The 20,928-nt window shown below is 37.0% G+C and overlaps 1 protein-coding gene across 3 annotated transcripts in view; it reads left to right on the top strand.

Annotated features, from left to right (window-relative positions):
* INO80D (INO80 complex subunit D) overlaps positions 1-20,928 on the top strand; it is a 61,036-nt gene that overhangs the window by 12,739 nt on the left and 27,369 nt on the right. The window contains exons 2-5 of one of the 3 annotated variants that reach the window (XM_036858168.1): positions 4,469-4,561; positions 4,666-4,912; positions 10,020-10,762; positions 17,427-17,535. In XM_036858168.1, coding sequence (XP_036714063.1) covers positions 4,695-4,912; positions 10,020-10,762; positions 17,427-17,535 — 1,070 coding nt within the window. In that variant the 5' untranslated portion in view covers positions 4,469-4,561; positions 4,666-4,694. Of the gene's footprint in view, positions 1-4,293; positions 4,562-4,665; positions 4,913-10,019; positions 10,763-17,426; positions 17,536-20,928 lie in introns of those variants that run through there. The other 2 variants (XM_036858167.1, XM_036858169.1) reach the window with 2 other exon arrangements.

The following is a 20,928-nucleotide window of genomic DNA, read 5'->3' as shown; positions in this document are numbered from 1 at the left end:
GAGATTTTGATTCATCTCTTCCAGCTCTTGGTAGATAGAGAAAGCAAACGAAATAAGTAATATCATAGTGAATGTTAATAGCATGATATATGATACAACTAACAGCATACCCTGGAAACAATGAATACTCTTTCCCAGGAATATCTGTTAATCCCCAAATAAAAACTCAGTCAAATCCAAAATAGAGATATATGCAGATAATGCTCCTTCTTTTTCTTTTTTCCTTGTGAATTTGTTTTTATTAGGATATAGGGGATGGGTTGAGAAATACTCCGTGGGTTATGCCCCACCAGTGAAGTGTCCATTCTGATCTTCCTGGGATAGCTTTTAGAACTTTTCCTTAGACCTGCTGTTCTTGCTGCCAGCAGACTCTAAAGGTCCACTGCTGAGCGGCTGCTCCTTGGAAGAGAATTTCCTCTTTTTCTTGGGGGCACTCTCGTTTCTGACTTCAGGGTCACTAACTGGTTCCTCTTTGGGGAACGATTTCTTCCTCTTGGGAAGGCTTCCACTGCTAGCTGTCTTTTCAAGATCACTGCTAACCAGCTTCTCCTTGATTTCTTTTTCTTGGGTTTGGAGAAAGAGATGGGTCTTCCATTCCATTCTCCTGAGGAGCCTACTGGGGCTTTTACTTTTTCATCATTCGGGGTCTTACACTCCTGGGAGGCAGCCGAGGACAGAACACACTTGCCCAGGGGATGGGTGTGTGCTGCAGTCAGCTCTCTGGGCTCTCAGCAAGGTCTCAGCACCTTTGTCCTTCCTCACACTCCTCCTCTACACTGCTGCTGTTTTCTAAAGATGTGAGGGCAGTTGCAGCCAGCTGTTTCTTTTCCTTCTTCAAGTGTTTCTTCTGTTTCTCCAACTTCCTTGTAATCTCAGCAGCTGTTCTCTGCCTGAACCATTGCCTCCTTCATGACATCCATTCTTTTGTGGAATCTCTCCAGTCTCATAAGACAGCCGTTCCTCGACTTACTCGTGAAGCTTCTCCCCAAATACACTTGTGGGCACCTCAGAGAAGCAATCAATTCATGAAGCAGTACTGCGTTTGTTTGCTAGGTATCTGGAGATGCAGCCTTTGTTCTTGGCAGCTGCTAGGCCAATGAAGGTGGAGTGGAAAATAAGTCCATATTTTGGGGTGTTACCCCTTGTCTTCAGAGCTCTGGAAACTTGGTTCCTTTGCTGGGCCCAGAGAATCACTCAGATACCAATATGCTCCTTATTCTTTTTTTGTGTGTGTGGGATCTTAATTCCCTGACCAGGGATTGGACCTGGGCTCCCGGCAGTGGAAACACGGAGTCCTAACCACTGGACCGCCAGGGAATTCCCAATGCTTCTTATTCTTAACTAGAACTAAAACAAAGGGAAGCATAAAACTCTACCATCTGAAAAAATTAAATAACTCTTGGGTCAAAGGAGAAATAAAAAAATAAAATCCAAATCAACTAGAAAGTATTGATAATCAGAATTCTGTGTATTAGTACCTATGGGATATGATTAAAACAGTACTCAGGAAAATTCATAGATGTAAACAAATTACTAAGCAAGAAAAGAATGAAAATAAAAGAATTCAGCCCAAGAAGTTAACAAAATAATAAAGGGAAAGTAAGCAGAAAGAATGAACAAATATAAAAGCAGAAATTGATGAATTAGAAAATACATGGAGGTGCTGATAAATCCAAGAGGTTTTTGTTTTGTTTTTTGTTTTTTGGGGGAGGATATTGGTAAAAATATTAAACAGATAAACTCCTGTTGAACCCAATCATGAACAAAAGGAGAAAGCACAAATATCACGTATGTGTATGGACATACACAGAATACGAGAATGAGTCACAGATATTTAGAAAATTAAACGTAAGAGGTCACATTGCTAAATTGTATGCAGATAAATTTGAAAACCTGATCTGCACAAAACACTAGTAGGCCCAGGCAACTTTCTAAGTAACATTATAACTACAATGCTTTTTAACTGTTCAGGAACATAGATTTTTATAAATTGTTTTTTAAAATATTATATTAACACCTAATTCTGCCAAAGCACACAAGAAAACTCTAGACATTCTCAAAATACAAAAATCAGAAATCCTCAATATTAGCAAATGTAACTCAGCCATATATTAGAAGAATAATGCATGATGACCAAGTTGCTTTCATCCCAGGAGTGTAAGAAGAGTACAGTATCAGGAAATACTAAATACTAAATATTTTTAGTACGTATTTTTATAAGTACAAAAGAGAAAAATGATCATTTCCCTAGAAGCTGGGAAAGAATTCAGTAAAAATTAACCATCAATTCTGAGTTTTTTTGAAAAAAGAAACAACTCTTAATAAAGTAGGAATTTCTTTATACTTCCTTAACATGACACAGAAGTCAGCATTATTACTGCCATTGACTCAAAGCAGTTCTCATTTAAAGTTAGGAGTACCCGTGGTTGCTATTATTAACATTGTTCCAGTAGTTCTAGCCAATGCAAATAGGAAAAAAAAAGAGGTGCATAAACATTGGAAAGAAAGGGGGAATCATCAATCTTGATAGATATGATGCCACCTAGATAGAATATGTCAGTAAAAAGTGAACGTTAACCCTTCGTATGATTTATAAAATATTCTCATACATATATAGGCTACTTTTTTCATAATGGCAGTTACTTTTTTCAGTCACTTATTTCCAGCCTATTTATTTCCTGAAGTTCATATAGATTTACTTAGACTAATTCATGAAAGATTTATGTTTGCCAGGTGAATGAGCAGGCCAAAGACAGGGTGTAAAAATGAAACTGCATGGGTTTGCTTTGAAATAATTTCCTGTCCTGAACATCCAGACCTTCGGGGCAGCTAAATTTAAATTTTTAGTCCAACTTTTCTTCCTTGCCTCTTGATAAAGTGAAAAGGGAAAGCTGTTATTTTTGTTTTACATTGATGTATGATTAGGTTTACTCAGTAATAAATGTGATTTTTATTAACCAGGCTAATGTTTCAGATTTTTTTTTTTTTCTGCTAAAGTAAGTGTAATGCTTCTCAAAGGTAATACAGATTCTCTACCTTTATCATCAGCAGGTAAAATGTAGTAATAATAAGAACATTTATGAGTAATAACTTCTATTTGTTCAGTGCTTAACTTATACAAGGCATGGTACTTCGCGTGTTGCGTGCTTTGTATCATCGGATCCTTAGAGCAACCTGATAACATAGCTACTAATATTATCCCTATTTTACAGATGAGAAAACTGAGGTTAAATGATTTGTTCAAGGTGAATACTGTAGTTACCTTGGCAGATAATCAGACTTGAACAGACATATCTTCTGACTCTTCAAGGGTTTATGAATCTTGTCATTCACTGGTATAAGGAGTTTCATATTTAGTTTTGGAAATGAGAGAGTGTTTCTTGAGTTTCTCTGCAGCTGGTATCTAAGCTGTTCATCAGCGGTCTGGGTGACTTCTGGAGTGTGGAGAAAGTGGGTTAGACCAGTGGTCCCCAACCTGTTTGGCACCAGGGACCAGTTTCGTGGAAGACAGTTTTTCTGCCGGCCAGCGGGGTGGTGGGGTGATGGTTCAGGTGGTAGTGTGGGCGATGGGGAGCGATGGGGAGTGGCAGATGCAGCTTCGCTCGCTCCCCGGCTGCCCACCTGCTGGGCCGCAGGTTCCGTCACGGGTCCACGGCCTGGGGGTTGGGGATCCCTGGGTTAGACACAGCAGCCCCCTATGTCCTGATGTGACAGATTAGTTTCAGTTTCATTGCAGACTATATGGTGTTATGGTACATAAATGTTACTGCTGGACCCTTTGTGTGTAGAGAGATAGTGACTATCGTGTGATTGCTTCCTTCCATTTTCTTCTTAAACCTCCAAAGACTCATAAGCCATGATAATTATATTACAGCACAGTGTGCTGCAGAGCACTCAACTGAATGGTAGAAATGTGGTGAATAGTCTTTGGACTCAAGAAATTTACAGTCTGGATGGGATAGGTAGGGGGGAATATTAGAGAGAAAATGACTTTTTAAAACAGGAATTTGTTCTTTTTTTGTAGTTTATAGAAACATTTGTTATAAACTGCTAAATATTTTGCCAACATGTCAAAAAATGTAGAAGTTCTGGGGGAAGTTTTGGGTCTATGAGCTCATTCCATTGTCATTTTAAAGAGATCTGGGTTCTGAAAATAGGCATAGCATGCAACCATCAATAGTGAAAACAATGACTTGCCACCTTACGACATTAGTTTGGTGGAAGAGCCCTGCTGCTTTGAGTTATTTACAAAACTTAACCAAAGCAGAAATTATTTAGTTCAATTTGGAGTGGCAGGGCAACTGGATATTTTATAATATGTCTTATTATTTGAATTCAATATTGGGATGTTGGATTACAATGAAGAATCCATCCTGTTAGGAAGGGCGATATCCTAGTATTCTCCTTCCCAGATGAGCAAGCTTTGCTTATTTCTCTTTGTTAACTAGGCCTTTTGATATTTTTGTAGACAATCTGCTTCATCTTGATTCTGCAGCATTCCAAACTGTGGTATCCTTGGGGTTCTCTTAACATTGCTATGGTGCAGAAGATTTAAAATCAGGTATGGCTGTGGGGCAGAAGTCCCTCAGTGAAATTCTCAACTTAAATCTGCATTATACTCTCTGATTTATCATTTGGGTTTCTTTTTTTGTGGTGGTCTTTTAGCTGATGTTCACAAGGAATAGAGTCACGTGATGTATGAAGGGAAACATATACACTTCTCTGAGGTTGACAATAAGCCCTTGTGCTCATATAGCCCCAAACTGTGCAAGCAGCGGCGACTCAACGGCTACGCTTTCTGTATCAGACACGTTCTGGAGGACAAGACTGCCCCCTTCAAGCAATGTGAATATGTGGCCAAGTATAATAGCCAGCGCTGCACCAACCCCATCCCTAAATCAGAGGACCGCAGGTAAGCGCTGACAGCGGGAAGCAATCTTTGATTATTAATTAGTAGGCCTGGAAGTTAGGTTTTTTTGTTTGTTTGTGTTTTGATATGATGAACTTAAATGTTGAGTTCTGGGGGTAATCTAACTAAGTAAACTTTAGAATGGTTCTAAAGATGAGTGATGGCAATTTTTAAGAAATGGAGTAGTAACTTTGGGGAATTATTTGAAAAGTATGTTTGTTTTCTTCTTTTTTACTTAATAGACTTTCTAGGATTATTTAAAAAAAATTTTTTTTTGCTTCAAGTCTTGGCACTGATGTGTTTGGTTTGCAGCCTTAGAAAGTATTTCCTGATTTCTCTACTTAGAATTTCATCAGCCTAAATGAGAGAAATTATAGGAACTACTTAGGTGTTATAATTAATGATAATAATTTTGGAGTTTTTAAATCTTTGTTTGAAAGGTAGCAAATGGTATGTACTTATTGAAAAAGAATTATTCAAAAGAATGATTACTTGAATCATTCAGATTTACTTCCTCTCAAACTTCTTTTGGTTAAAAAGGGTTCCATATAGACTATGTTTACTATAATTTAGAAACTGTATTTTCATAGTTAAGTAGGCTTTTTGACTAGGATTATGAATTTATATTTTTCTGAGTTAAAAAAAAATGTGGAGGTGTTTTTAAAGGAGTCTTATGCTGATTATTCATCTTTCATATTCTTAGGAAAATTTATATGATTTCACATGTAATCTCTTTTTTTCATGTCTCTTTTTTCTCAGTTCTCCAGAAACCATGCTGATCATTGTAGGATATTACAGAGAGATGCATGCTTATTTTCCTAAAAGTTTCAAATACTTGTTATCTTTAGGTAGAAATTTGAACTTTTTACTTCTGTCTTTAAAAAATACATATACAACCTTTATTTTTGTTCCTATATATAAGCGAATGTCACCTACATAAATTGGTTGAAAAGGAATCATGTATTTTATATGTCATGGTGAGCAACTTTTAAACTTTTAGGGTGAAATAAATAATTTGTGTTGATAAATATCCCACCAAAATGAGTACAGTATAATGTGGTGATTGGGGAATACTGTCGTAGAATTTCTAATGAGCACTTCAGGCTTCAGATTACAATACCTGAAAGTTAGAAACAGCTGTTTAGTGAGGAAAGGAATAAAATTTTAATCTCAAGTGAGAAAGGTACCAACGTATTAGGCTAAGCATGTCTGTCCATTTGGTTTTAGTTGACTGAAAATAATTTCTTACTGCTGCCCTTTTCTAACTTGAAGAATGGATGGACTTGGATTAACTTTTTTACTTCAAGATCCATTATAATCACATTTCTATAATTTTGTCTTAAATTTAGTTTACCACACACAGTTGCAATTTTTGTCAGCCTTGGATTTTTTTCATTTCAGTCGAAGCAAGTGTTGCCCTTTTCTAACTTGAAGAATGGATGGACTTGGATTAACTTTTTTACTTCAAGATCCATTATAATCACATTTCTATAATTTTGTCTTAAATTTAGTTTATCACACACAGTTGCAATTTTTGTCAGCCTTGGATTTTTTTCATTTCAGTCGAAGCAAGTGTTATCTTAATAGCTAACAGCAAGAAGTAAAGTGAGAGTCACTCTGAATTTCTCCAAAATATTAATTCTCCGAAGCATACGTCTTCACCTTTATATTTGAAGTAATTTTCTTTTTTTAGAAAAAGAAGGGAAAGGACTTTTGTGTTGCTGTGTCAAGAGAAGCTAGGCTTAATAAATGCTAAGTTATATATTTTTTCAGAATTGGTCCAAGATCATATGAACACAAATGCTATGAATACTTTTCTTGTTGTAGGGTTGTTTGAAAACAGATTAAAGTAGACATTAGTAGGAGATAATATTCTTATTTTACCTCAAGAAACCCAGGTTGAATTCATGTAATAATATGTTTAAACCTGTGTATAAATATAATTATAACTGTACTACATGATACAATGTAGAAAAGATTAATATTCTTTTGAAAATAAGCTTTTATCATTGTTAAGGCAGTTACTCCTTGGACATTTAGGGATTTGACGTGGTTTTATGTATAGTTTTAGAAAACAAATTCCCAAGGACTTTTAATTGACAGAATTATCTGGTTGGTAGTCAGCTAGAGGAAGCTTCTTAATAATATCTGGTGTGTAACTTACCTGGTGTGTATTATAAATGCTAACTTATGGGATTCCGTCTTTTGGATAGAATAGTGTTATGTTCGTTAGAAGTACTGGTATAATTGAAAAGTCCATTTTCTAATATACAGTGGGAAGCTAAGGCCCATTACTGTAGCCTTGATAGCTTAGAGATAAATGGGTATATTAAGTTGGTTATTTTATATGGTATTTTAAATTTAAGTTTGGTATAATTTTATATATATATTTATTTAATGGTACGTATTTACCAAGAAATTTTCTTGTTTCCTATATTTATTCTTTTCTAAAACAACTTAAGATATAATTCACATACCATACAAGTCGCCCATTTGAAGTGTACAGTTCAGTATTTGTTAGTGTATTTACAGGAGTGTGCAACTATCAACACAGTCTAATTTTACATTTTCATCCCCCCCGAAAGAACCCATTTGCAGTCAGTCCCCTGTATTCTTTTAGACTGGAAATTCATATTTGCATTATTTTAAATGCTGTTCATAACTAAGTAAGCTGTTTTAATTCTAGTTATGAAGAATTTTCCCTTTTAGAAGAGGCAGAGTTTTTAAGGGTTCAGGCTAAATGTTGTGATAGTGTGACAGTGGCTGGAGTGGGAGTTGAGGGTGGGGTTGAAGGAGGACTGTATATGCGGATTCACCTCTGCTGGGTTAGGTAATGTAGCACCTAGTAGCCTCATTTACCAGTCCAGGCTGCCCATGTAAATGAGCAGAAAAGTTTGATTTCTAAATTTAAAAAACCCACTTCACTTCTCTCCACTAATAGTACTAATCCTTTTGTTAATTTGAAAATGAATAGAAAACAACAAAAACCATTAACTCTTTGTTGGGAAGCTTAGTACAGTTATCCCTGAAACCCTTTTCCTTGTTGGCTGCAGCTTTATGAATCTATTCTGTTTAAGGTGTGTAAGGGACCTAGCTCAAACCTGCTAGGCACACGCGCGTGCACGCGCACACACACAGTGTAACGTCTCTTTACTGTCCAGAAAGCTTTTTCTTAATAGTTCTCTTTAAAATTAAAGAGTGCCTCTGATAGATTTATTTTTAAGACAAACCAACAAAACCATGTGTCCTGATTTTTGGTGAATCTGTGTTTTTAAGAGTCATTAAAACAGTTTTTTGTTGCAGCCCGTTGAGTTTGGGGATTGACAGTATTTACTTTATTGCCTTTTTCCCCAAACTGTGTTCTATGGAGATATCATAAATATGCTGCAATAAAATAGGTGCCATTTTAAGTACGTTTGGGAAGCAATGCTATATGGGTAGATTTCTACCCTTGGTGTATAATGCACATTATCATACAAAATGCTTTGAGAGGTTGTTTAGCAGAAACAAATGATGAAATTGTTATCTAATTCTGTTTAAGCCAGCATTTCCCAAATTTATTTAAGCATGGAATACTGCTTTTATGACATACTAGTTAACATACCTTGGAACTGCACAAGGTATACCAGTTCAGGAAATACTGCTTTTCTACTGGTTAGAAGCCTCCACAGGATTTCAGTGAAATTTATTGGAATAACATGCATTCTACTTTCTCATTATGTAGAAGGATTCTGTCTTTTCATAGTATTTTTAAAATAGCATTTATATTACAGAAGTAACCTGCTCATTGTTGAAGACTTATTGAGTCTTCATGAGCTTTTACTTTTATTTTTTCCTATTTTTTTAATTGAAGTATAGTTGATTTACAATGTTGTGTTAATTTCTGCTGTATAGCACAGTGATTCAGTTATACATATATACACATTCTTTTTCATATTCTTTTCCATTGTAGTTTATCACAGGATATTAAATATTGTTTCCTGTGCTACACGAGCTTTGATTTTTAGTTTGTCTCAGCTCTGTCACTTTCCAGATAGGTGGTTTTGGGCAAGTTATTTAATTTGTATAAAATTTAGTTTCCTCATCTGTATAAAGGGCATTATTTTGGTACCTACTGCAGGTAGAAACTAGCTAGAGGAGATAATCCATGTACTTAACACGTGGCTGGCTATTGAGAAACTCATTTAATCAATTATCACACTAACTAGTTTTATTATTTTATTTTCTCCTTCTCTTCCTTCTCCCTCTCTCTTTGTGTGTGTGTGTGTGTGTGTGTAGAACACACACAGTAGACATTTGACATTTTTTTTTTTTTTTTAACTTTTTATTTTATACTGGAGTATAGCCGATCAACAATGTTGTGATAGTTTCAGGTGCACAGCAAAGCGGCTCAGCCATACATATACAGGTATCCATTCTCCCCCAGACTCCCCTCCCATCCAGGCTGCCGCATAACACTGAGCAGAGTGCCCTGTGCTATACAGTAGGTCCTTGTTGGTTATCCATTTTAAATATAGCAGTGTGTACATGTCGATCCCACACTCCCTGACTATCCCTTCCCCCCATCCTTCCCCCCCCCCCCATTCTCTAAGTCTGTGAGTCGGTTTCTGTTTTGTAAATACGTTCATTTGTATCATTTCTTTGACATTTAACATTCTGAAGTGTTATGTCATAAGATCTTTGTGAATCTCCAATACTTGAATGGCATTGGGACATATATTTTTTTCTCCACAAGAGAATTTTAAGTGATCCTTTAGACTCCTGATGAGCTACTTTGTATGCTATGAATAGAGAATAACAAAGCGGTGTGAGAAGCAATAGCTGGGTGGTTGGTTATCCAGGGCCACTCACTATTTGAATGACTTGCTTCTGTCTGGCAGCCTCTTCACGTGTGCAGTTCATATATTTGCTTTAGCAAAATTGCACAGACTTTGAGGATCGCTTGAGGGTAGTGGAAGTTGTATAAATCACATCCACGAATGCCAAAGAGTTATTATAGTCATGTATTTTGAACATATTAGGATTCACATTTTATGATACGTCGTTTTATAGTCTCCTTTTCTTAATATGTATCATGAACGTTTTCCTGTATATGTGTGTATTTTTAAAGGTACTGCAACAGCCACTTGCAGGTACTTGGCTTTATCCCGAAAAAAGAGAGGAAGAAAAAGAATGATCCTATAGATGAGGTAAAGGTCAGGCACCAGATGGATACCATGGCCTTTAGCCTGACGGTGCCCACGTTGGCCTTGAAGATGCCCAATGGACTGGATGGAATGTCCCTCTCTCCACCGGGGGCAAGGGTCCCGCTCCACTACCTGGAAACTGAGTTGGAAGACCCATTTGCTTTCAATGAGGAAGATGATGACCTAAAGAAAGGGGCAACTGTGAGAAAGAAGTTGCAGAGCAAGTTGGCCCAGAATCGGCAGCGCCAGAGAGAGACAGAGATTTTAAAAGTTCGACAAGAGCACTTTAGTCCCCCTCCTGCACCTTCTCAGCAGCAGCCTCCGCAGCAGCACTCCCACCTGTCACCTTTATCCACTTTAAAACCTCCAGCGCCACCGCAGGGTCTAGTCTGCAAGTCACCTCAACCTCAGAACACCAGCCTACCAATGCAGGGAGTGGCCCCCACTCCACACACTATAGCACAAGACAGGCAGTTGTCTCACAAGAGGCCTCTGCCCCTCCTGCCATCTAGTAGGGCTCCCGTCGTGGACCCGCCCAGGACTGACCGGGTCCTTATGAAAGCCACAGCCTTCTCTCCACACTTCTCTTGTATAAGTCGACTGCAGAGACTGGTGAAACTGTGCACCCAGAAACATCAGCTGGACACTGATCTGTTTCCCCATTTAGGTGAGTTACCGTCTATTTTACCATATCCCACGTGTGTAATGTAACAAAATGTGCCTGTTGCACAAGGCTTTATTTTCATAACCTTCTCATGTGTAGTAAGAGTAAAAGAATACTTGGACAGAGTGGTCAGTTAAAGATTCATATTTAGGTAGACCGCTTAAAGTAAGTATGCTACTGGAGAGGACAGTGATTGGTGAACAGGATACAGAAGAAATAGGAGCTGGGAATTTAGAATTCCAGTTACAGCTTCTAGCAGTAGTAGTAGCGATATTAAAAGCAGTTGTGTTTGGTTTTGTGCCTCTGAGCTCAGTCCCTGTGTGTCTAATGAAGTTCTCCACATGTCTTATCACAGGACTTTGGAATAAGATAGCACTGTAAATATCTGCTGACAGTTTTCTGAAAAAAAAAAAAAAAATTCTTAAAGTAATACCTGTTCACGATTGAAAAGCAAAAAATTACAGATAAAACTTTAATGTAGTCAAATGTCTGTCTTTTCTTTGTTGCTTCTGAGTTTTCTGTCTCACTCAAGAAAATCTCTCTGATAGCAAGTTTATACAGTTATTCTGTATTTTCTATTAATAGTTTGTTTTGTTTTATTTTTGATCATTTAAGCCTTTGATTCACTTGGAATTTATTCTTGAATGTGTTGTGAGTTGTGATTCTAACTTAAAGAAAAATTATTTGCATGACATATGACAGCAATAGAAAAATGGGAAAAGGATTGGGAATAGAGGAAGAAGAAATATAAATGGTCAATAAACAAATGAAAACCTCAATCCTCGTAACAGACGAGGAAACACAAATTAAAGTAACAATGAGTTACCATCATATTGGCAAAAAGTATACCTGTTGTTGATGAGGATATGGGATCTCATACGTTGCTGGTGAGTAATGCAACAATATATACTAATTAAAAGTATATGTAGAGCCAGCAAGCTCACTTCTGGGACTCTATCTATGGATAAAAAAAATATCAGAAAGTAAGGATATGTGTTCCGGGATGTTTACTACAGCATTGCTTACAGTATTGCTTGCAGTATTAAAAATCTGCAAACAACCTTTATAACGTATAGGAAATTCAGAATTGAGTAAATTCTGGTACATATACATTTTATGAAGTATTATGCAGCTATTAAAAAGAATGAATGAAATCTCCATGTTTTACCTGGATGTGCTCATGATACATTAACAAGTAGAAAAATATCAAGAGGTATTGTACTGTCCCATTTTTGTAAAAATCAGCAAAGTGAACAAACAAGGGACACCAGTATATCTATTGATCAATCATATGGATAGATGTTTGCCTCTCTGGTATGAGCATAGTTAAAGTGTGAATGGATGTACACTATCAGTCTGTTAACATTGGCTACCATGGCGGGGGATGGAATTGGACAGGATGTGTTTTGGGGAGATGGGAGTGATATTTCTTCTTCTATAGCTTCATATTATTTCATTTGTTATTAAACCATGTATGACTTTTGGTAATTAAAAAACCTAATAAAACTTAAAGAAAAAATATAGATAAGCAAAAGTAATAAATTAAAACACCCCAAGCCTTATTAATACCTATTTGTTAATATCTTGGCATATTCTTTCAGATATATAAAATTAAGTTCCTGCTATATGTACAGTATTGTAACCTATTTAAAAATGTTTTGTAATGTATTATGACGTTAGTAATTTTTCATACAGTTTGTCACAGCTGAATTCTTTCTTGAATTTAAATCATTTCCAATTTATTGAAGTATAAAGTGTTGTAGCTATATAGCCCTCTCAGTAAAATAATTACCGTCACATTTTTAATTTTTCCTTCAAATAGATTCCTGGAAGCAGAATTGCTGATCCCAAGCTTTTGCACTTTTTAAAAAGGTTTTTGATATGTATTGCCAAATTTTCCTTCAGAATTATTTTGTCAGTTTACTTTTCTTTCAGCAGTGTATGAGAATGACAGTCTCTCTACATCTTTATAGCCCTGGATATTAGATATTATTATTATTATTTTGCCTTTGCAAATTTGATAGAACATTTGCTTTAATTTGCATACCTTAGATCAGTGTTTCTCAAGTGTTTGGCCTGAGAATCACTTTATTTGCTCTCTCAAAAATTATCGAGGACATGGTAGAGATTTTGTATATGTGAGTTATATTTACTGATATTTACTGAATTAGAAGTTAAAACTGAGAAATTAAAAAAAATACTAATTCATTTAAAAATAACAATAAATGTACTGCATGTTAACATGTTCTTTTTATGAAAAATAACTGTTTTCCAAAACAAAAACAAATATAATGGGAAGAGCAGCATTGTTTGACACTGTTTAGCAAATCTTAATATCTGGTGTGCTAGATATGTGCTTCTGCATTCAATGTGTCCTGATATGTGGGGTTTTTTTTTCTGGTTAGGAGATAAAAATATGGCCTTACACATTTGTAGTTGGAAAAGGGAGGGATATTGTAATAGTTTTTTCCAAATAATTGTAGATATTTGTATTTGGTTCTACACCAAAACTTGACAAGTGGTAGTTTCTTAAAAATTAGTTTCAACGTGGAATCTGAAACCATATCTAGGAATTTTGCATACTGTTACATTAAAATCCATTGATTTTTGAATGAATATGTTACCCATGCGTGATGTTGTAACATCGTATGTTGGTCATTTGGATGATATTGCTCTACTGAGTTACACAGATGTCCCAAATGTTGACACATTTCATTATTCAAAAATTTTAGATTGTATTCATTAATATTAACACCAGTCTTATCGGAGAAGTCCAACTCTTAGGTATTTGTCATACTGTCAGTGATAAATTCAAGTTTTCCCCCAAAACTGAGCTTTCAAGTGAACATTTGAATGTTATCATTGGCAACAAATACTGTTCATTGTTTTCCTTGGGGTGATGGTTTCACTGTGTTCATTTTAGAAAAAATGACTGCCAGATAGCCAATAGTTTGTCTGTCAGTCACTCTTTCAAATAAAATTGGCGTTGAATGAGGGAAAAGCAGCTAGTTCAGGTCACAACTAAGAGTCCTACAAAGTGCTTTTCCTCAAGACAGCTGCTGTACTTTCTTCGGATGCAGTAGAGGTGCTTTATATATACCTCATATTTCATCACACACAGCATCATAAAGACATATACACAAGAATCAAGATTTAATCAAATAAACAGTCTTTAATAAATGAGTGCTTTATCAAGGATGGTCTTAAATTGTTTTTTGTATACTTGTTTTCATTTAATTGCAAGTCATGGTATGGAATATATATTGACAACTAGTACAGTTTTGTGCCCCTGCCTTGATTCACGCTAAAGGTGTCAGCAGTTTCACCCACCATGGGTTTTTTGTTGTTGTTTTTTCCGTCAGTGCAAATGTCAACCCAGTAAAAAAGGCAAATAACATTTTAGTATTGTTTTGAAGATAGTATTGACCTAAGCATCTCCCTAAAAAGGGTTTCAGGGACCCCTGGGGATCTGTGGGCCATACTTTGAGTAAGAACTGCTCCTTTAGATTAATAATGTAGTTTTGAATATTGGTTCATACTGCTTTTTTTGGACATATGTATTTCCTATTTTATCTTGTCAGTTTTTTCATCCATTTTTATTTAAGCATTTCTCTTTTTTATTGATAGGTGTAAGAGCTTTTTATACATATTTAATGTTTGTTGCAAAACCTCTCCTCACTCCCATTTGTTACTTGCTTTTAGTATCTATTATAAAGGTTTTGGAATTTAGAGGTTAAATTTTTTTAGGTATTCTCTCTCTCTTTTTAAAGATTTCTTCCTTTTGAATCAGGTTTTTTTTCTCCTCTTGTTTAGGCTCGCTTCATTCCAAGAGTATATAAATATGTTCACCTATATTTTCTTTTAGCCCTTTTATTATTTTAGTCATCTGTTTGGAACTCATTAGGTGTTAGTTTTGAGGCAGAGATCTAACTTTTCTTTCCAAATGTTTGCCTTTTATTCTACCTTTTACCCATATCATCTGCTAAATTTTTTTTTTTTTTTTTTTTTATGGCTGTGTTGGGTCTTCGTTTCTGTGCGAAGGCTTTCTCTAGTTACGGCAAGCGGGGGCCACTCTTCATCGCGGTGCGCGGGCCTCTCACTATCGCGGCCTCTCTTGTTGCGGAGCACAGGCTCCACACGCGCAGGCTCAGTAATTGTGGCTCACGGGCCTAGTTGCTCCGCGGCATGTGGGATCTTCCCAGACCAGGGCTCGAACCCGTGTCCCCTGCATTGGCAGGCAGATTCTCAACCACTGCGCCACCAGGGAAGCCCATCTGCTAAATTTTTATTTATATTTCTGTTTATTTCTAGATGCTGATAATATTTTAGCTTTTGAAACTATGAAATTTTATGTTGTGTTGAGGGCTGACTTTCAATCATTTTGAACAGAACTAAAACTAATAGAAAAGTTTTGTCTTTTTTTTTTTTTTTTTTTTTTTTTTTTTAATTATTTTATTTTATTTTATTTATTTTCGGCTACATTGGGTCTTGGTTGCTGCACGTGGGCTTTTGGCGAGCGGGGGCTACTCTTCGTTGTGGTGCGCGGGTTTCTCATTGTGGTGGCTTCTCTTGTTGCGGAGCACGGGCACTAGGGCATGCAGGCTTCAGTAGTTGTGGCACGTGGGCTCAGTAGTTGTGGCTCACGGGCTCCAGAGCTCAGGCTCAGCAGTTGTGGCCCACGGGCTTAGTTGCTCCGTGGCATGTGGGATCTTCCCGGACCAGGGTTCGAACCCATTTCCCCTGCATTGGCAGGTGGATTCTTAACCACTGCGCCACCAGGGAAGCCCAAAAGTTTTGTCTTTTTATTTTTAAAAAATTCAAGCATATGAGGGACCCAAATTTTTAAAACAGTTTATTTTGGAGAAACCAGAAATTACAGTGCACTGTTATAACCAAGTGTATTCTGCATTCATGTCAGCAAAGAATACTTAAAAACACGGTATTTAATTGGCTTCTACAGTCCTGTTTGGGCTGGTTATCTCAATTAGTTACATTGAAACTAGTGATAATGAAGCCAAGATCAAAGGTTTGCTTTATTGGACAGTTAATTTTAAAACAGGAGAAACACTTCCATCTTACTTCTTATGACTTAGATCTTGACTTTTTCAGAGAAAGCATGGGTATCTTAGTAGACATTATTATGACTTCTACAGAAAATATAAAAGATAACAACTCATGTTCTAATTTTTAAAGGTGCCTTGAGTGTCACTTTGTGTTTGAAAGATCTCACCTTTCAACATCCTGAAGGTGATGATGTGGTCACTTACTTGTTTTTTGTTTTTTTTAATTTACTCTTTAACAAACTACTAATTATTTTAGTTAGAGAAAGTAACTTACTTTTTAAGATGACCTGACATTTTGAATAGTCATCTTGGAACTAGATTTGGCGTTTCTTTGTGCCAATGGCAATATTTAATTTTAAGCATTTATAATTTGCATTTCAATTAACCTTTTCTTAATTTCCCAATTTGGCACATGTAAACTCATTTGAATTATGGAAGAAATCTGTGAGGTCCTTTTTAACTAACTGTGCCTAATGAAGATGGTCTTTTGATTTCTGAGGGTCTCAAGAAGGAAGACATAGAATACTAGTCATCAAGGTATCTGATTAAAGTTTCATAGTGGTATGAGTTTATTAAGGTTATGTAGTCCACACACTGTTGTATTTTAGGCTATGCAACATCAGTATTTAAGACCTCTTCAAGATACAAAATTAAAAAGACAAAACCTTTGGGACTTCCCTAGCGGTCAGGTGGTTAAGATGCTGTGCTTCCACTGCAGGGCGCACAGGTTCGATCCCTGGTCGGGGAACTAGGATCGTGCATACTCTGCTGTGTGGCCAAAAAAAAAGAAAAAAAAAAAGGCAAAACCTGTATGTTGGAAGCTAACAATTATCCAGTCATTAAAAATAATAGCATTTAACAAAATAAATAAGCATTATTATACTGTATTTCTCTACTTTTCCCTCTAACCTTGTTTTCCAAATGGAACTCAAAATGTGACAGCTCTTGTTTAAAAGAACCGAAAGAAACCCCAAGCGATACTAGAAAGAGAACATTGCCATCCTACCCTTCCCTCTTCCCGCAGGGGGCAAGAGCCTGGGAATGGCCCTGCCTAGTGGATGGTGTCCTTTCCTCCAGAGATGTTGTTGGGAAAAGGGGATGGAGTGTGCCTGCCTTTCACAGTATATTCTAGGCCCCTTCTTTGTTGAGGTATAGCATGAGTCCACTGGCACCTTTTGACTTTTTCTTGCCTGAACATGCATTAGGCTTCTTTTCCTGTCGTCTTGAATATGTTTTATATTTTTTGACATTATTTTAGTGTATAACGTTTTGATACTTAAGAAATTCTACCCCTCTTTTTGACTTGAACTCTCTCTTTGCTTTGTGTTGTTTCTACTCCATTTGTGAAGCATCTGACGAAAGAAGTTCATCCGTGGAATATAGCCTTTTTGTTGTAATGTCATTATTTTAAATGCGAGTGCATGTCATACATTCATTATTAATACCTTTGCCAGAACAGGGCTGAAACTCATCAGGAGGGATTTATTCACACTATGATAGTACTTGCTATAGGTGTCGGGTTATGTATTTCAGGTAGCTTTTTATCTAAATTTTAAATAAATGTTAATTTTTTCTAACTTGCAACATCCTCTCCTCCGTCCTAGGGTTGGACTGGTCTGAAGAGAGTGGGGAAGAACTGGAGGACTCAGAGCAGGCCTCGCCATACCAGGTTGCCTGGTCCATCCGAGAGACCCTCAGATATGAAAGACACACGTGAGTCTTCCTTTTTCTTTTTATTCTTAAATTTCCACTGTGGTAGATTGATTTTTCCTATATATGCTAATTTCATTTTATTTTTTAAAGATAAATTTACTTATGGCTGCACTGGGTCTTCTTTGCTGCGCGTGGACTTTCTCTAGTTGCGGCGAGTGAGGGCTACTCTTCGTTGCGGTGTGCGGGCTTCTCATTGCGGTGGCTTCTCTTGTTGCAGAGCACGGGCTTCAGTAGTTGTGGCGTGAGGGCTTCAGTAGTTGTGGCTCGTGGGCTCTAGAGCACAGGCTCAGTATTTGTGGAGCACGGGCTTAGTTGCTCCACGGCATGTGGGATCTTCCCGGACCAGGGCTCGAACCTGTGTCCCCTGCATTGGCAGGCGGACTCTTAACCACTGCGCCACCAGGGAAATCCCTATCCATTCTCTGATATTTCTAATGCGCTGAATATTTCTGTGTTAAAATAGTTTTTTGAAATAATCTCGTTAGAGGTTCTCGATATCTACCTTATCAGAAAGCTGTAGGTTAAAGCCCAGCCGCTTCAGTGGTAAGAAGAAGACTAGTTCTCTTTCAGGGGACTGCCTCAGCGTCATAGGTGTATGCTTGGTGCGGTGTGACGGGACTGAGATACATCCTTGTCTGTGGGGCTAAAAGATGACTCACAGACTCAGCTAATTATTATTTTTGTTTAAGTACTGTGGTTTGAATAGGTGTTCAGCAAGACAGAGGGGAAACTAGCTATCTGCACCCAGGCCGACTCCTAGAATTTCACAGTATCATAGTATGCATATACATTCTAAGGTCCGGTTTCTGAATTTATAGGCTTAAAATTGATTTGTTAGTACACCCAGAAATGATTAGGCTTAGGGAGCTGATTCACTAGAGACTAATGTATAAGCCAAAATGACAGTTTTTAGTAAGAAGTATCATCATTAAGTGGTACAGATGTTCACTAAGCAAAACTATATGGGAAGCAAATTATAGTCAGAAGCTTATTTGGACATGGAATTAGCACAAGGAGAGTTAGCTGGATTTATTAATGGTCAGTGTCATTAAACTATAACAGCCTGATGCCTCCATTTCCACTCTTGGGCTTTATATCCCGTATAGTTGTCTCCTAGTTAGTATTGGAAAAGGCTATATATTTTCTTTCTCTCTCTGAGATTCCATTTTATATGTCATTTAAAACTGTTCCCTCACCATTAGCATTTCTTGTTTTCAGATAGAAGTACAATTGAGCTTAAGCTTTCTAAGTTATAGATAATATCAACTGTGCTTCCTAAGGTTGATATTCAAATCAGCGTAGCTTGACTTGGGATATTTTGGGTTAATTTTCCAAATGCTATTAATAGGTAACATAAGTAAATGCTTGGCACAATACCTGGTTCATGGGAAATGATAAATGATAGCTAAGAATCCTATTTTAATTCTGAAAATTACCTGAACATTAGTATTGGGAGTATTTGCCCTTGATTAGGAGCAATGTATATTCCATTTCTGCCTTCTAGTGCAGTTCTCAGAATATTTCTTTTGCTGTTATAGACTTGTGACCATCATCTTTGTCTTCATCTCTGTAGCATTTTACTTTCTTGGCCAGTTTGGCTAACTTGCTTCTTCTTTGACTTACCGTGATACTCTGCTTTCCTGGCTCTTCTTTTCCTTCAGTACATATTTCTCCTTTTTACAAGCAATTTTCCTTACTTCCTGCCCAGCTGTCCCTTTAATCTTTTCCTCTTCACTCATTTGTTTATTCACTTGTTCAGCATATTCTTGTTGAACTAGTATTATGCTTCAGGCATGGGGCACTACATTCTTTTCCTTGGGTGAAACTGGGATCGCGTTGGTTTACCATCCCTTCTATGCCTGCAACTGCACATCTGCATCTGCCACTGTGCTCTCTCACAGGAGCCTCTGTCCTTTTTTGTTTAGACTACCTATAGAACTACTTTATTCCAGCTTGTTGTTGTGCTTCAGTGTAATAGAGAATGGAGAGCTGTAGAAAATTGGCCCTACCTAGCCTGTCCATTATATCTTCAAGAAGTTTTTGCCATGTGAAATTTCTCAAGGTTTCGCCACTTAAAATTCCTCAGTGAGTTCACTGTGTTTTGGGGGAAAAAAAGGCACAGTGGTGTGATGGTACATTCCCCCCAAAGAACCTTTTCATGAGCTTTCTTCCTAAACCAAAATTATACTTAAATTTGGGGAGAAAGTTTGGCCTTGTTTTGGCAGAGGTTCCTTGGTTACTTAGTTTAGTTGTAGATGCATATGCCAAAGTGGAGCTCTTAGGATTTTACTTAGGTCTCTCAGTAGCAGAAATAAGTTGGTATCTTAAATGTAGTATTAAGGAACAGTAAGTACTGCCAGTAACTGCTTCCCTTTTCACATTCCTAATGATGTCTTTGATAGAATAAAGTTCTTAATTTCAATGGGTACAGTTTATTAGTTTTTTCCTTTATGGTTAATTTGTGACCTGTTTAAGAAATCGCTGCTTACCCCAGGGTCATGAAGCTATTTTCTCATATTATCTTCTAGAAGCTTTATTGTTTCACTGACGATCTTTCTGGAATTTATTTTTGTATATTTTATATATGATGTGAGTTAGGGCCAAGGATCTTTTCTTTTTTTTTTTTTCCATATGGCTTCTCTATTTAAGCAACACTGTTTATTGAACACTTATTTTTCATTGCATTAGAAGCCTTGACATATATGTGTATGTCTGTGCATTTTCTAATCTCTTCCATTGGCCTGTTTGTCCTTGTGCAAATAACTTCAAAGTTTTAATTAAAATAGCTTCAAATAGGGACTTCCCTGGTGGTGCAGTGGTTAAGAATCCGCCTGCCAATGCAGGTGACACGGGTTCGAACCCTGGTCTGCGAAGATCCCACATGCCACGGAGCAACTAAGCCCGTGCACCATAACTACTGAGCCTGCGCTCTAGAGCCCGCGAGCCACAACTACTGAAGCCGGGCACCTAGAGCCTGTGCTCCGCAACAAGAGAAGCCACAGCAATGAGAAGCCCGTGCACCGCAACAAAGACTAGCCCCCGCTCGCCACAGCTAGAGGAAACCCACGCACAGCAACAAAGACCCAACACAGCCAAAAAATAAATTAATAAATATAAAAAAATAGCTTCAAATAGGTTTTAATCTTTTTGAAGAAAGCTTTTGGTTTCATTGATTTTTTTTTTTTTTATTTTTTGTTTTTTATTTCATTGCTTTCTGCTCTTTGTTTCCTTTTGTTTGGCTTTAATTTTTTTTGACGTTTTTAAGGTAATAGCTTAAATCAGTTAAATCTGAGATGTTTCTTGTTTTCTTTTTTTTAATTTTAATTTTATTTTTGGCTGCGTTGGGTCTTGGTTGCTGTGCGAGGGTTTTCTCTAGTTGTGGCAAGTGGGGGC

Source organism: Balaenoptera musculus, chromosome 7, assembly GCF_009873245.2.
Source record: "Balaenoptera musculus isolate JJ_BM4_2016_0621 chromosome 7, mBalMus1.pri.v3, whole genome shotgun sequence".
NCBI lineage: Eukaryota > Metazoa > Chordata > Mammalia > Artiodactyla > Balaenopteridae > Balaenoptera > Balaenoptera musculus.
This window is presented reverse-complemented; position numbering and strand designations above follow the sequence as displayed.